A 17,534-nucleotide genomic window follows, 5' to 3' on the forward strand; every position below is an offset into this window, starting at 1 on the left:
CACTTGCCTAGCATGCCCCTGGCACCCCACACTTGCCTAGCATGCCCCTGGCACCCCACACTTGCCTAGCATGCCCCTGGCACCCCACACTTGCCTAGCATGTCCCTGGCACCCCACACTTGCCTAGCATGCCCCTGGCACCCCACACTTGCCTAGCATGCCCCTGGCACCCCACACTTGCCTAGCATGTCCCTGGCACCCCACACTTGCCTAGCATGCCCCTGGCACCCCACACTTGCCTAGCATGCCCCTGGCACCCCACACTTGCCTAGCATGCCCCTGGCACCCCACACTTGCCTAGCATGCCCCTGGCACCCCACACTTGCCTAGCATGCCCCTGGCACCCCACACTTGCCTAGCATGTCCCTGGCACCCCACACTTGCCTAGCATGCCCCTGGCACCCCACACTTGCCTAGCATGCCCCTGGCACCCCACACTTGCCTAGCATGCCCCTGGCACCCCACACTTGCCTAGCATGCCCCTGGCACCCCACACTTGCCTAGCATGTCCCTGGCACCCCACACTTGCCTAGCATGCCCCTGGCACCCCACACTTGCCTAGCATGTCCTTGGCACCCCACACTTGCCTAGCATGTCTCTGGCACCCCACACTTGCCTAGCATGCAACTGGCACCCCACACTTGCCTAGCATGTCCCTGGCACCCAACACTTGCCTAGCATGTCCCTGGCACCCCACACTTGCCTAGCATGTCTCTGGCACCCCACACTTGCCTAGCATGCAACTGGCACCCCACACTTGCCTAGCATGTCACTGGCACCCCACACTTGCCTAGCATGTCCCTGGCACCCCACACTTGCCTAGCATGCCCCTGGCACCCCACACTTGCCTAGCATGGCCCTGGCACCCCACACTTGCCTAGCATGTCCCTGGCACCCCACACTTGCCTAGCATGCCCCTGGCACCCCACACTTGCCTAGCATGTCCCTGACACCCCACACTTGCCTAGCATGCCCCTGGCACCCCACACTTGCCTAGCATGCCCCTGGCACCCCACACTTGCCTAGCATGCCCCTGGCACCCCACACTTGCCTAGCAGGCCCCTGGCACCCCACACTTGCCTAGCATGCCCCTGGCACCCCACACTTGCCTAGCATGCCCCTGGCACCCCACACTTGCCTAGCATGCCCCTGGCACCCCACACTTGCCTAGCATGCCCCTGGCACCCCACACTTGCCTAGCTTGCCCCTGGCACCCCACACTTGCCTAGCATGCCCCTGGCACCCCACACTTGCCTAGCATGCCCCTGGCACCCCACACTTGCCTAGCATGCCCCTGGCACCCCACACTTGCCTAGCATGCCCCTGGCACCCCACACTTGCCTAGCTTGCCCCTGGCACCCCACACTTGCCTAGCTTGCCCCTGGCACCCCACACTTGCCTAGCATGCCCCTGGCACCCCACACTTGCCTAGCATGCCCCTGGCACCCCACACTTGCCTAGCTTGCCCCTGGCACCCCACACTTGCCTAGCATGCCCCTGGCACCCCACACTTGCCTAGCATGCCCCTGGCACCCCACACTTGCCTAGCTTGCCCCTGGCACCCCACACTTGCCTAGCTTGCCCCTGGCACCCCACACTTGCCTAGCATGCCCCTGGCACCCCACACTTGCCTAGCATGCCCCTGGCACCCCACACTTGCCTAGCATGCCCCTGGCACCCCACACTTGCCTAGCATGCCCCTGGCACCCCACACTTGCCTAGCATGCCCCTGGCACCCCACACTTGCCTAGCTTGCCCCTGGCACCCCACACTTGCCTAGCATGCCCCTGGCACCCCACACTTGCCTAGCATGCCCCTGGCACCCCACACTTGCCTAGCATGCCCCTGGCACCCCACACTTGCCTAGCATGCCCCTGGCACCCCACACTTGCCTAGCATGCCCCTGGCACCCCACACTTGCCTAGCATGCCCCTGGCACCCCACACTTGCCTAGCATGCCCCTGGCACCCCACACTTGCCTAGCATGCCCCTGGCACCCCACACTTGCCTAGCATGCCCCTGGCACCCCACACTTGCCTAGCATGCCCCTGGCACCCCACACTTGCCTAGCATGCCCCTGGCACCCCACACTTGCCTAGCATGCCCCTGGCACCCCACACTTGCCTAGCATGCCCCTGGCACCCCACACTTGCCTAGCATGCCCCCCACAACAAATATACTCTATTACTTGGTTCAAAACTCGCTTAATATCTTCAAAAATCTCTCTCCTTCTCTCCTCTGCACTCCTCTCTTATAACTTTTCAACATATAGATGAAATAAGGCGGCGCTTCGATCCGTCCAGGACTATTATCAAGTCGATAAGTTCAGGGTAGATCGAAACGTTGTCTAGTTTCATTTCCAGTTTTTGGCTTATTTGTGACTTGTTCCAGCTACTTCTACCAACGCAGCTTTGGTACATAAATATATATGTATACTGCACAATGGTACAGCTTACATAGAAGCTACGACTTGAAGAAGTTTTAACTTGTAGAAACTGTGTCGAAAATTATATTTCAATCGATGTGTGTGCGCTGAGAAGAACACTGAATGTACAAGTGGAGGGTATATTCATCTCAGTATATAAACATTATCTCAGTTCACAGCAGGATTCGAACCTGCACACTCAGCATCAAAGTACGCAATATTTTATCCACTACGTACTTTGATGCTAAGTGCAGATTCGAATCCTACTGTGGACTGAGAGATAATGTTTGTAAATAATTTCGCCCGTTTGTAAACTGTTGATCATCTCAGTATATATATATATATATATATATATATATATATATATATATATATATATATATATATATATATATATATATATATATATATATATAGTTATAGCTTCTTCAAGTCGTAGCTTCTATGTAAGCTGTACCATTGTACAGTATACATATATATTTATGTACCCAAGCTGGGTTGGTAGAAGTAGAATGTTTATACAGCCACGATGAAAAATCTCAATATTTCTCCTTGAAGTCATTTTTACTTAATTTACCTCGGCTGAGAGTCTACATATTTGTACCATGAGGTGGACCCGCCATTTATATGTATGTATATATAGATACACACACACACACACATATATATACATATATACATACAAACATTATTTCTACGTACATAGCAGGACTGGAACCTGCAAACTCGGCATCAGACCCCAGGTCTGTTTGCGAATTGTTAATCACACACCATAATTGTTGCGGTTGTGTACATCACGGAGCCTTAGATAAATTAGACCGTTACAAACAAAACGTTCTTGACGAACTTTGACAGGACAGGATGCAGCTTCCAGCGCTCAGAGGATGCTGCTCCCTGAACCAGCATTAGAAACAGTATTATATGATTATATTTAGAGGGAAGCGCTAAACCCCTAGGGGTCATACAACTCCCGGGGAATGAATTCTAAGAAAGCAGAGAAGTCTTGTTCCTTATATCAGGAGCTCCTCACTGGCAGCGAGGAACCTTCTTTGAGAGGGTGGAGACGATACTCTCCCAGCCTTGTTACCGTCCTGTTCAAGGTTTTTGTGCCTCAGCCGGTCCAAGATTATCTTGTTCTTGCCAGAATTAGGTCCACTCCTCCAAGGTCGTCTCATCTGCTCGAACAGCCATGAGAACCGTAACAATTTTGACGTATAACTTATAATTATTTATATTGCCAGGGGATGTTTGAGAGCGCCTAGTAAGGGCGGCTGAAATACCACAAACCAGGCAAAAAAAAACTATGAAAACGCATTTTTCTCTGTCCCTATAAAAATTAAACGAACAATTTATGCAATGCATAACGATTTTGATTAACATTTAATTTTATTAACCTTAGTAATAATTTTTTTTCGACGTTTCTGTACGAGAATATTCTAAGGACAAGAGGAGAGACTCTATTAATAAATCCAAGCAGGGAATACACCTGGTTAGTTCTCTTGGGGCTGTACTAGTCTTCACAAAAACTGGCAACCAGTTAGGGATAAGAAGCATCAGAGGAGCAAGAGGTGTGGCCAAGGGGTCACACCACGCCCTCACACCAGCATATATAATGGTAGGCAACTGGAGCAGTGGTCACTTGAAGAATCTTCAACCATGGTGACTTGGGCTGTGATAGTGAGTATCTCGAAGGCTATTGTATCCTGGCTTATTTTATATTTTTTTTTTTATATATTAATAACGAATAAAAGTCGCGATATTGTGAAAATCACAATGCTATGACAAGTGAAACATCATAGCTGGAACAATTCACAAATAAGCCAAAAACTGGAAATGAAACTAGACAACGTTTCGATCTACCCTGAACTTATCGACTTGATAATAATTCTGGACGGATCGAAGCGTCGCCTTATTTCGTCTATATGTTGAATAGTTATGATATTTAAAGCTTAGCAAATAATGATGAAAAAAAAATTCTGAATATTATCATCTAATCGCTACGCAATGCCCATATGATCACATTTATCTTTATGGGGAGCGCTAAACCCGTGGTAAGGATCACACAGCGACTGCGAAACGGAAAGTGCGATTCAAGGAATCACGAGCCCTTCACCGGCAGCAAGACTCCTAGTGAAGGGACGCTCAGATGAGTCCCGTGAACCCAGTATTTTTGTACGTGCATAATACAACGTGTTGGTGATGTTTTCAACAATTGTTTATAAGGCTGTTTGTAATGGGGGTTTAAAGGGTAAGTGGTGTTTAGAGCCTCTCGATTACATTTGTGTTATTCAGGCTACACGTAACCTTTTCACTGCATGACCTGAATAATTTAATCCCAAAAATAAGGATTAAAGTAAACTGTTAAGTCTTATACGCTGATAGACACACTCGCAGGTGTAGCTCAGTTTGTGCTTACGCTTAAAGGTAAAGTTATTTAAGTTCCGTGCACCAACACTGTAAATCGATGTAGAACTCACGAGGCTGACCGGCGACTAAGAAAACACTCTTCAAACCCGGATGAAGTTAGAAATCAGTGGGTTGTTTAACATAAATCTCATTGAATGTATACATTAGATCCATATATATTTCGAAAGTTATGTTACCGAACATCATGCATTAATTACATGTATTTTTTCTCGAATTATTAAACTAAAGTTGCAGTGTAAGTAAATCAGAGTAGAGTCAAAAGACTGGAATGTCTGATAATAATATCACTAGATAGTCGCACCACCACCTGTTACAACAATTATAGTTACAGGAACAAAGAGTTATGCTGTTGGTGTCCCCTTCTCAATGTACAATGAAAATAAGTCACTCTGTCTGACTTTTTTGGGTTATCCCAGGTTCTCTACACATATGCTGCTATGTATGACAATTCTATGTAACTGTATTTGTGTATACCTGAATAAACTTACTTACTTACTTACTAGTGGTTATAGCACGTGCTTCCTCGTCTGAGTTCATTCCAACAGTTTCAATCATTTTATAAAACAATTTCTTGTAAATACCTTGGCATTACTTTTTTTTAGTTAACAGTTGTAGCGTCGTGTTCTTCCTGATGGTGCTAAGAAATCTGCCGTTCCTACCTTCTAAAATACTTTTTTGAAGTTGAATGCGGTTATCACGTATCCTAATTTTCTTTTTTAGCAGTCAACGATGACCTTTTCAATCTTTGTAATTAATATTTTGTAGATCTGCAAGGAATTTTGTACCATGTCTCTGAACTTTGTATATCTGGGGTTTTTTTTTTTTAATGTGAGGACACTAATACAGTTGTGTATACCAGTTCTGGTCTAATTTGTGTTGTCATTATTTCTTCAGCATTTCACCATACACATATCTGAAGGCTATTCTGAGGTTGAGGTTTGCCTGCTTAATAACGACGACGACGACGATGATGATGATGATAGCGAAATATTTGACTTAGAGTGGGAGTAATTCTTAATGAGGTCAGATACATGGTATTGATATTGAAACAATAACTCTGGACACATTATAAATAAAAGTTGTTACATAAATGAGGCATTAATACTGACATATAAACCGAGAGGTGTATTTATCTTATTGTATATATGCCGAGAGTTCAATCGCTATTTTAGGGATAAAGTATTCTTGTCTGGTGGAGGAGTTAAGTGCAGCCTTAATGACCCTAGTATAGTCCATAGGCTTTAAGATAAAATTTTGTTTGGATTTTTAACTCCGGAGGGTTAACCACCCAGGATAACCCAAGAAAGTCAGTGTATCATCGATGGACTGACTATCTTATTTCCATTGGGGTCCAAATCTTGTCCCCCAGGATGCGACCCACACCAGTCGACTAACACCCAGGTACCTACTAGCTTGCTAGGTGAATGAGACACCAGGTGTAAGGAAACACGCCCAATGTTTCCACCCTTGCCTGGAATCGAACCACAGCGTGTGAAGCGAGAGCGTTGCCTAACAGGCCACGGGCCACCCCTTTAATCAATCAACCTTTAATAAAAAATAGTTTAAGTGCGCATAACTAAGCTTCCAACACCCTACACATTAAAATTAGATTTGTCTCACTTCGCTGACCATTGACGCTGAGTGCAGTGTTAGCCTATGTAGTAAGCGGCACATGAAATATCTCCTTGAAAATTCCAGTCATTTAAAAATTTTTGCGGAAACAAACCCTTCGAGGAGGAACATGGGGATTGTGGCCTGGCACTCTTGAGGGGCACGTGATACAAGGAAGATGAACAACCCCTCTACTTACATCAAGCCTGAGAAACCCGTTCTCCCTCCTTCCTCAGGCGTAGTAAGGCTACCCCTCCCCTACGGATGTAAGGCTTCCCCTTCAATATAAGAATGTGAAAATTGTGAATGTCACTGACAAAAACTTAGCTTCAGTATGTTATTGTGACAGACACGCCGCTAACCATCAGCACCACTAACCAGTCAACAGCACCATTAACCATCAGCACCCGTAACCAATCAACAATACTAACCATCACTACTAACCATGAGTACCACTAACCATCAGCACCACTAACCTTCAGCACCACTAACCATCGGTTGAGCACTACTACTATTACTACTACTACTACTAATAATAATAATAATAATACAAAAGCCTTCAAGTGGATATTTTTATTTAATCGAAGAGTTACCTATGGAAGTTTTCATTGTTCACTTACATAATTAATGTATTGTCTTGTGGGATGAGTTGGAACTACACCCAGCAGCAGCCTGGACAGGAGTATGTAGTCTTCCTTTGTAAGCTGTCTGGCAGAAGTATACATGAGGAAAAATAAGCAGAAATTTGGATAAGGGTGCAGATCAAAGCAAAAATCAAATTATAGCAGACAAGAATAATAATATCTTTATTTCCACATGTACAAGGTATACAGGCCTAGCTGTTATCAGTGACATACTACTATATAGAAAGCCAATTCGTATACCTGAGCATTTCGGGCAAATTAGATTAGTTTTGTTCCAGGATGCGACCCACACCAATCGACTAACACCCAGGTACCCATTTTATACCGATATTTTCCAGCCGTACCGGAGATTCGAACTCCGGACCTGAGTGTGAGGTGAGTACGCTAGCAATCGAGCTACGGGACACCCACCCCGTCCCAGTGGTTAATGGAGTTTGAAGCTTATCGACTACACGAGGGTTATTAATTAAGGTTGCACGTAACCTGTTCACTGTCAGTCAAGAGTACTTGAATCACTAAAATAGGGATTAAAGTACTCCCAGCATATATACAGTGAGAGATATACACTTCGCGGTGTATATATTTCGCGTCTCGTCAGAATAAAAACATTCTTCTGCAACGTACCTCTTCCGTAATGTTCTCTACAGCAAGGCTATCAGAATTTATTATTCTATTTATTTTAAGTTTTTAAGAGTCAAACCCCATAACGATTCACTTGATAAAGTGAAAGTAACTTTGTTTACTGAACGAAAACAAATTTGTCAGTTATTACAAAAACGTTAGACATATATGAATATATTTACTTTTAAGAGTCACTTCCTATCTCTGGTATCAACAAGTAATTTCATGAGCAACAATTAAATTATTGAAATAAGAAACAAATAAAAAGAATCTGAAATATTTATCACTCATAAGATTTAAATTTAATAAACGTGGGATTAATATAGTAAACTGATGGGTTCAATAGTTAATGTAGCTTAGTGATGGATTCTAGGACTATTTACATCAAAATAAATAATGAAGACACTAAATTTCAGTAATACTTTCAGGCAGTGTTGTCCATGACAACGGTGACAGCACAGAATCTACCATCATATACATCTCCAAATTCTGAGATCATAGGAAGGGAAAGCATCAGGTACAGCTTACTTCCTTCGGGTGGCGTGTTCAAGAAATTTGGTTCTGATAGAAGTTACTCCTTCAACTATGAAACACCGACCAGTTCTCGTTCTGAAGACGCCGATTCGAGCCTGAATGTCAAGGGGCGGTATAGCTTTACAGGTAATGATGGACGCACAAGAACTGTCAGTTATACGGCGGGTTCTGAAACTGGTTTCGTCGCCGAAGCTGATTTCTTGCCTGTTGCTCCAACAACTACAGCTTTATCAGCAGCTGCTCCTGCGGCAGCCGTCTTGTATTCCACCTTAGGGACGCAAGGTGAAGCTAAGGTCAGAAGTTCTTCTTCACCTGACGGAAGTTACTCTTTCGGTTATGAAGCACCAAGCAGCTCTCGCTCTGAAGACGCTGATTCTAACTTGAATGTTAAGGGACGTTATAGCTTCCAAGCTGATGATGGACGCACAAGAATCATCAATTACAGAGCGGGTTCTGGAACCGGTTTTATCGCTGAGGGTGACTTCCTACCTGTTGCTCCCGAGGCTTCAGTTGGATCAGCAGCTGCTCCAAACGCAGCCGTTTTATATTCAGTCGATGGAACACAAGGTGAAGCTAAGATTAGAAGTTCTTCTTCGCCTGATGGAAGTTACTCATTCAACTATGAAGCACCGAGCAGCTCTCGTTCTGAAGAAGCTGATTCTAGACTGAATGTCAAGGGCATGTATAGCTTCCAGGCTGATGATGGACGCAAGAGAACCATAAATTACAGAGCAGGTTCTGAAACTGGCTTCATCGCCGAAGGTGATTTGCCTGTTGCCCCAGAGGCTTCAGTTGGGTCTGCAGCTTCTCCAGAAGCAGCTGTTTTGTACTCAGTGGCTGAAACACCTGGCGAAGCTAAGATGAGAAGCTCTTCTTCACCTGATGGAAGTTACTCTTTCGGTTATGAAGCACCGAGCAGCTCTCGCTCTGAAGTTGCTGATTCTAGGCTAAATGTCAAGGGGAAGTACAGCTTCCAGGCTGATGATGGACAAACACGAACAATTAAATATCAAGCGGGTTCTGAAACTGGTTTTGTTGCCGAAGGTGATCTCTTGCCTGTTGCTCCGAAGGATTTTACTGGATCAGCAGCATTTCCTGGGGCAGCTGTTTTATATTCCACCTTAGGGACACAAGGTGAAGCTAAGGTCAGAAGTTCTTCTTCACCTGACGGAAGTTACTCTTTCGGTTATGAAGCACCAAGAAGCTCTCGCTCCGAAGATGCTGATTCTAGCCTAAACGTCAAGGGAAAATATAGCTTCCAAGCTGATGATGGACGCATAAGAACCATCAACTATAGAGCGGGTTCTGGAACCGGTTTCGTCGCTGAAGGTGACTTCCTGCCCGTTGCTCCCGAGGCTTCAGTTGAATCAGCAGCTGCTCCAGAGGCAGCCGTTTCATATTCACCTGCTGAGATACGAGGAAAAGCTCGAGCGAAGAGTATAGTTTCTAGAGATGGAAGTTACTCTTTCAATTATGAAGCACCAAGCAGCTCTCGCTCTGAAGACGCCGATTCTAATTTGAATGTTAAGGGACGTTATAGCTTCCAAGCTGATGATGGACGCACAAGAACCATCAATTACAGAGCGGGTTCTGGAACCGGTTTTATCGCTGAGGGTGACTTCCTGCCCGTTGCTCCCAAGGCTTCAGTTGGATTAGCAGCTGCTCCAGACGCAGCCGTTTTATATTCAATCGATGGAACACAAGGTGAAGCTAAGGTTAGAAGTTCATCTTTGCCTGATGGAAGTTACTCCTTCAACTATGAAGCACCGAGCAGCTCTCGCTCTGAAGAAGCTGATTCTAGATTGAATGTCAAGGGCAAGTATAGCTTCCAGGCTGATGATGGACGCACGAGAACCATCAATTATAGAGCAGGTTCTAAAACTGGCTTTATCGCCGAAGGTGATTTGCCTGTTGCCCCCGAGGCTTCAGTTGGATCACCAGCTGCTCCAGACGCAGCCGTTTTATATTCAATCGATGGAACACAAGGTGAAGCTAAGGTCAGAAGTTATTCTTTACCTGATGGAAGTTACTCTTTCAATTATGAAGCACCAAGCAGCTCTCGCTCTGAAGACGCCGATTCAAACTTGAATGTTAAGGGACGTTATAGCTTCCAAGCAGATGATGGACGTACAAGAACCATCAATTACAGAGCGGGTTCTGAAACTGGCTTCATCGCCGAAGGTGACTTCCTGCCTGTTGCTCCCGAGGCTTCAGTCGGACCTCCAGCTTCTCCAGAAGCAGCTGTTTTGTACTCAGTTGCTGAAACACCTGGCGAAGCTAAGATGAGAAGCTCTTCTTCACCTGATGGAAGTTACTCTTTCGGTTATGAAGCACCGAGCAGCTCTCGCTCTGAAGTTGCTGATTCTAGGCTAAATGTCAAGGGGAAGTACAGCTTCCAGGCTGATGATGGACAAACACGAACAATTAAATATCAAGCGGGTTCTGAAACTGGTTTTGTTGCCGAAGGTGATCTCTTGCCTGTTGCTCCGAAGGATTTTACTGGATCAGCAGCATTTCCTGGGGCAGCTGTTTTATATTCCACCTTAGGGACACAAGGTGAAGCTAAGGTCAGAAGTTCTTCTTCACCTGACGGAAGTTACTCTTTCGGTTATGAAGCACCAAGAAGCTCTCGCTCCGAAGATGCTGATTCTAGCCTAAACGTCAAGGGAAAATATAGCTTCCAAGCTGATGATGGACGCATAAGAACCATCAACTACAGAGCGGGTTCTGGAACCGGTTTCGTCGCTGAAGGTGACTTCCTGCCCGTTGCTCCCGAGGCTTCAGTTGGATCAGCAGCTGCTCCAGAGGCAGCCGATTCATATTCAGCTGCTGAGACACGAGGAAAAGCTCGAGCGAAGAGTATAGTTTCTAGTGATGGAAGTTACTCTTTCAATTATGAAGCACCAAGCAGCTCTCGCTCTGAAGACGCCGACTCTAACTTGAATGTTAAGGGACGTTATAGCTTCCAAGCTGATGATGGACGCACAAGAACCATCAATTACAGAGCGGGTTCTGGAACCGGTTTTATCGCTGAGGGTGACTTCCTGCCCGTTGCTCCCAAGGCTTCAGTTGGATTAGCAGCTGCTCCAGACGCAGCCGTTTTATATTCAATCGATGGAACACAAGGTGAAGCTAAGGTAAGAAGTTCTTCTTCACCTGACGGAAGTTACTCTTTCGGTTATGAAGCACCAAGAAGCTCTCGCTCCGAAGATGCTGATTCTAGTCTAAACGTCAAGGGAAAATATAGCTTCCAAGCTGATGATGGACGCACAAGAACCATCAATTACAGAGCGGGTTCTGGAACTGGTTTCATCGCTGAGGGTGACTTCCTGCCCGTTGCTCCCGAAGCTTCGGTCGGATCAGCAGCTGCTCCAGACGCAGCCGTTTTATATTCAGTTGATGGAACACAAGGTGAAGTTAAGGTTAGAAGTTCTTCTTCGCCTGATGGAAGTTACTCCTTCAACTATGAAGCACCGAGCAGTTCTCGCTCTGAAGAAGCTGATTCTAACCTGAACGTCAAGGGACGGTATAGCTTCCGTGCTGATGATGGACGTACAAGAACAATTAACTATAAAGCGGGATCTAAAATTGGTTTCATTGCCGAGGGTGACACTCTGCTGGTTGCTTCCTAGACATGTGCTGGATCTACAACTCTGTCAGAGGCAGATGTTTTGCTTCGTAATGGATACTGAAAAACTTACAAGGCTGGTGTCAGTATCGACTTTGTAACAAAGGGTAAAGATGAATGTCTCAGTTATTAAACTGGTTCCGTAAATATAAAATGTTTATCAAACTAGTCACTGGACAACACACAATTACTTCAAACAATGATTCTTGACTGTCTAATTAACCACATTCCTTGCTCTGAAGTTATTTTTCTGGTTTAACTTCTGGAGTCGAATTCTTTGAATATGCTTCATTTGGTTTATTAAAAAACTACATAGTGCTCAAAACCGAATACTATATACAGAGAGTAAATGTAATAATTAGCAGACTCGTATGTACTGACATAACATTAAATATAAGCATAATCAATTTTTATTATTTATCCCTATATAACTGGGAAAGTTAAAGTGTAATGAACACTTCTCAATGACTGAGCACGCCCGACTATAAAACAAACATGAATGTTTACATGTATTTTCCGATCTGCAACTGAGATCATCTTCAGCAGATGAAACTGTATTTACCTGACAATCCGTGAAGAGCACTTGAAGACGACTTCACTTAAAAATCGAAATATACTGCTCCTCAAATTTCGTGTTTCTGTCTTCTATGGATTTACTAAAATGCATACATACAAATGCACACAAATACAGACACACATAAGAATGGTTTAGAAAGACACGTAAGCAAACACTATAACATATTTATTAGAAAACGTTTCGGTCCTGGGACCTTGATCACTTCTAACATACAGAGGTAGAAAGACATTATATATATAGGCGGAGGTTTATGTGTGGTATAGGTTTATACCACACATAAGAATGAATGAGCACTGCAGCAGGTCTACTGGAAATTAGACACATATACAACACCTGGGTATCTTTACTGTAGACGTTTCGCCATCCAGTGGTTTTATCAATACAAAGTCAAGGACATAATTGAAAGACAGTAGAATTATATACAAAAGATGAGGTAATCAGTCCCTCACCGTAGTCGAGAAGAGTCTGCAGCACAGGCAAGAAGGTTGGCGCTTATAATATACTGGCGTCAGTGGTAATGGACGTGTAGCAGACGAAGACAGTCGTCACTGGTAGGCGGGATTCCCCAATGGAAGTAGGTTATACCCGAGGGACGGGTCAGTAGTAGTGAAGAACATTGCCGAGATGTCCTCTGAATCAAGATTCCATGAATTTGCTTCCCTACACAACCTTGACAGAAACTTCTGCAACACTGAATCCCTTCCTGCAAATGATGTTTCTCTTCAGTCAGCTTCACTGAATGACGGGAAATTAGCAAAAGTTTTCGTTGTAAATGTGAGTTATCCAAATGGGGATTTTTTGTGTGAAGGCTGACAACTTCTCCCTGGCGGTGATCATATTTATTCCAGTTTCGTATTCTCAGGGTTTTCTTTCCGTACCCCCCCGGGAGGAGGGGGGTACAGGTACTCAGGGTTAAGAACCAGTGATAAAATGACTGAACATGAACCACAAATATGGCTTGAAAAATGGTCAAGGAAGAATCGAAACGTCGTCTGAAGTTTCCTTTCCAAACTGTAGATTAATAATACAGCATTCCTGGCACTGACATAGATATACATTTTAGCACTATCATACAACACAGATAATGCTAGAGTGAGTGTCATCCACCAGTACTCATCATACCTCCAGATACAAATAAACCAGGTCTTCCAGTTGGTCAAATAAAACTATGGTTAATCGACATAAATTATATCAAGTATTTGAAGTCATTAAGTTTGCACGTCACTCGACCACAACCAGTTAAGAATACTCTCCTTTAAGATAAGGATTAAAGTAAAATCTCAGTGTATATACACTGAGATATACAGCTCTTGGTGTATACATCATTAATGGTGTATAAACCTCTTGGTGTATACGGCATTAACCACAAAAAAATTATGGTTAATGGCGTTTAAAGCCTACCAACTAGAGGGTCATTAAGGCTGCATGTCATCTATTCACCACTTGTCAAGAACACTTTGATCTCTAAAACAGGGATTAAGTAAACTCTCAGTGTATATACACTGAAAGACAAACACCTCTCCGTGTGTGTGTGTGTGTGTGTGTGTGTGTGTGTGTGTGTGTGTGTGTGTGTGTGTGTACCATTTTGTCCAAGGCACATGTCGATTAGACACTAGGCCTGTTGTAGGTGTGTGTGTGTGTGTGTGTGTGTGTGTGTGTGTGTGTGTGTACTCACCTATTTGTACTCACCTATTTGTGGTTGCAGGGGTCGAGTCCTAGCCCCTGGGGTTGCTACTAGGTGCTCCATGAGCTTTATCAAACCTCGTCTTAAAACTGTGTATGGTTCCTGCCTCCACTACGTCATTTTCTAGGCTATTCCACTGTGTGTGTGTGTGTGTGTGTGTGTGTGTGTGTGTGTGTGTGTGTGTGTGTGTGTGTACTCAACCTAGTTGTACTCTTGTACTCACCTAGTTGAGGTTGCAGGAGTCGAGTCCAAGCTCCTGGCCCCGCCTCTTCACTGGTCGCTACTAGGTCACTCTCCCTGAACCGTGAGCTCTATCATACCTCTCCTTAAAGCTATGTGTGTGTGTGTGTGTGTGTGTGTGTGTGTGTGTGTGTGTGTGTGTGTGTGTGTGTGTGTGTGTGTGTGTGTGTGTGTGTGAGTACTCACCCAGTTGTACTCACCTAGCTGTGGTTGCAGAGGTCGAGTAACAGCTCCTGGCCCCGCGTCTTCACTGGTCGCTACTAAGTCACTCTCCCTGCTCCATGAGCTTTATCATACCTCTTCTTAAAGCTATAAATGGATCCTGCCTCCACTACATCACTTACCAGACTATTTCGCTTCCTGACAACTCTGTGACTGAAGAAATACTTCCTAACATCCCTATGGTTCATCTGAGTCTTCAACTTCCAACTATCACCCTTTGTGACTGCGTCTCATTTCTGGAACATCCTATCTGTCCACCTTGTCGGTTCCTCTCAGTATTTTATATGTCGTTATCATACTTCCCCTTCCCCCTAACTCTCCTTACCTCCAGTGTCGTCAGGTCGATTTCCCTTAACCTCTCCTCTTAGGATATGCCCCTTAGCTCAGGGACTAGTCTTGTTGCAAACCTTTGCACTGTCTCTAATTTCCATACGTGCTTGGCTAGGTGTGGGTTCCGAACTGGTGCTGCATACTCCAATATAGGCCTAAGGTACACAGCGTACAGGGTCCTGAACTATTCCTTATTGAGATGTCGGAATGCTGTTCTTAGGTTTGCTAGGCGCCCGCATACTGCAGCAGTTATTTGATTGATGTGCGCTTCAGTTCAGGAGATGTGCCCGTTGTTATACTCACCCCAAGATCCTTTTCCTTGAGTGAGGTTTGTAGTCTCTGGCCCCCTAAACTGTACTCCGTCTGCGGTCTTCTTTGCTCTTCTCCAATCTTCATGACTTTGCACTTGATGGGGTTGAGCTCCAGAAGCCAGTTGCTGGACCAGGCCTGCAGCCTGTCCAGATCCCTTTGTAGTTCTGCCTGGTCCTCGTCGGATTGAATTCTTCTCATCAACTTCACATCATCTGCAAACAGGAATACTTCTGAGTCTATTCCTTCCGTCATGTCGTTCACAAATACCAGAAACAGCACCGGTTCTCGGACTGACCCTTTGAGGAACCCCGCTCGTCACAGGCGCCCACTCTGACACATTCTCCATGTACTATGATTCGCTGCTGTCTTCCTGACAGGTATTCCCTGATCCATTGCAGTGCCTTCTCTGTTATCCCTGCCTGGTCCTCCAGCTTTTGCACTAATCTCTTGTGTGGAATTGTGTCAAAGGCCTTCTTACAGTCCAAGAAAAGGCAATCTATCCACCCCTCTCTCGCTTGTTTTACTGCTGTCACCCTGTCACAGAACTCCAGTCGGTCTGTGATACAGGATTTCCCGTCCCTGAAAACCGTGCTGGTTGTCGCTGATAAGCTCATTCCTTTCTAGGTGCTCCACTACCTTTCTCCTGATACTCTTCTCCATGACTTTGCATACATGTCAGTAACACTGGTCTGTAGTTTAATGCTTCGTGTCTGTCTCCTTTTTTAAAAACTGGGAGTACATCTGCTGTCTTCCATATCTCAGGTAGTCGCCCTGTTTCCATAGATGCGTTAAAGATTGTTGTTATTGGTACACATAGTGCAGCTGCTGCCTCTCTCAGGACCCATGGAGAGATATTATCTGGCCCCATAGCCTTTGAGGTATCTAACGCCCTTAGCAGTCTCATCAGTCCATAGTCTAGCACAATGTGAAGCTTCACATTGTTCTAAACTATGAAACAGAACTCTTCTCCAGGCCGAGGGACTGACTACCTCAAAACTACATCTTCAAGGGTGATTATGGACTGATGACATCGTCCTCAAATCTCTACTGCTTCTGCTAACTCTTCTGTACTCGACTGAAGAAGCCAATTGTGTAGTGAAAATAAATGGTATAAAATACCGACACAATGGAAACATAAACACATATGCAGTTTAATGTGATCCTTTATTGACAACGTTTCGCCCACACAGTGGGCTTTTTCAAGTCACAAACAGATCTACCTGGGTGGAAGGTACGGGAGTATTTATAGTCAGGTTCAGAATGTTGAGGTCAGGTGGAGAATGCTGCATCTGATGATCTACCGGGTGGGGTTATAGTCTAAAATCTTGGGTAGCTTGGTAGGGGTATTGGACAAGTTGTGAGTAGACCTTCTGCAGTGTTCTATGTTCTTATGTGGGATAGCCATGAAGAAGTTTCTTGGCAAGTGGTTCAGCTATGTTATAGAAGCCATTGTTCTGGTTGAAATTGTTGATTATAGAGATAAGCGATGATTCCAGGATTCTTCGGTATTGAGTGTTGTCTTCTGTGGCGATAAGTTTTGAGTTTCTGTAGTTAATTAAATGGTTGTGTGAATTGCGATGTTGTACACAGGCATTCCTTGTATCGTCAGTCCTGCTTGCATATTGGTGTTCTGAAATACGTGTTTGGAGGTCTCTTGATGTTTCGCCCACATATAATTTGTAATAAAGTTGGTAGAATTACCGACAATATGTAAAGTAAAAGGACACAAGTGCAACTAATGTGACATTTAATTGTGGCAACGTTTCGCTCTCCAGGAGCTTTATCAATGGCTTGATAAAGCTCCTGGAGAGCGAAACGTTGCCACAATAAATGTCACATTAGTTGCACTTGTGTCCTTTTACTTTACACGTATAATTTGTTGCAGTCATTACAAGAGATTATGTATACCCCTGCAGAGGATGGAAGCTTGTCCTGTCTACTACTGGTGATGTCCTTGATGGTCGTAGTTGTGGAGGTAGATACTTGGAATGATGTATTGGAAAAGATTGAACATTAAAATGGTATAAAATACCGACAGGTTGTTAGGTAAGACACATATGCAACAGTTAGGTATCTTTATTATGAAACGTTTCGCCTACACAGTAGGCTTCTTCAGTCAAGTACAGAAAAGTTGATAGAAGCAGAAGATACTTGAAGACGATGTAATCAGTCCATCACCCTTAAAGTTTTGAGGTGGTCAGTCCCTCAGTCTGGAGAAGAGCGTTGTTCCATAGTATCTTCTGCTTCTATCAACTTTTCTGTACTTGACTGAAGAAGCC

At 44.7% G+C, this 17,534-nt stretch overlaps 1 protein-coding gene and 1 long non-coding RNA gene across 3 annotated transcripts in view; one reads left to right on the forward strand and one right to left on the reverse strand.

Moving 5' to 3' along the window:
• Nucleotides 1-17,534, reverse strand: part of LOC128685014 (uncharacterized) — a 323,567-nt gene that overhangs the window by 155,229 nt on the left and 150,804 nt on the right. The gene's annotated exons all lie outside the window — the stretch shown is intronic.
• LOC128684715 (sericin 1-like) lies at nt 4,075-12,297 on the forward strand. The gene is made up of 2 exons (XM_053770986.2): nt 4,075-4,102; nt 8,157-12,297. Exons 1-2 carry the CDS (start codon nt 4,082-4,084, stop codon nt 11,892-11,894), a joined length of 3,759 nt encoding a protein of 1,252 aa, XP_053626961.2. The 5' UTR covers nt 4,075-4,081; the 3' UTR covers nt 11,895-12,297.

The sequence above is a fragment of the Cherax quadricarinatus genome, chromosome 5, assembly GCF_038502225.1.
Source record: "Cherax quadricarinatus isolate ZL_2023a chromosome 5, ASM3850222v1, whole genome shotgun sequence".
In the NCBI taxonomy this organism is placed as follows: Eukaryota; Metazoa; Arthropoda; class Malacostraca; order Decapoda; family Parastacidae; genus Cherax; species Cherax quadricarinatus.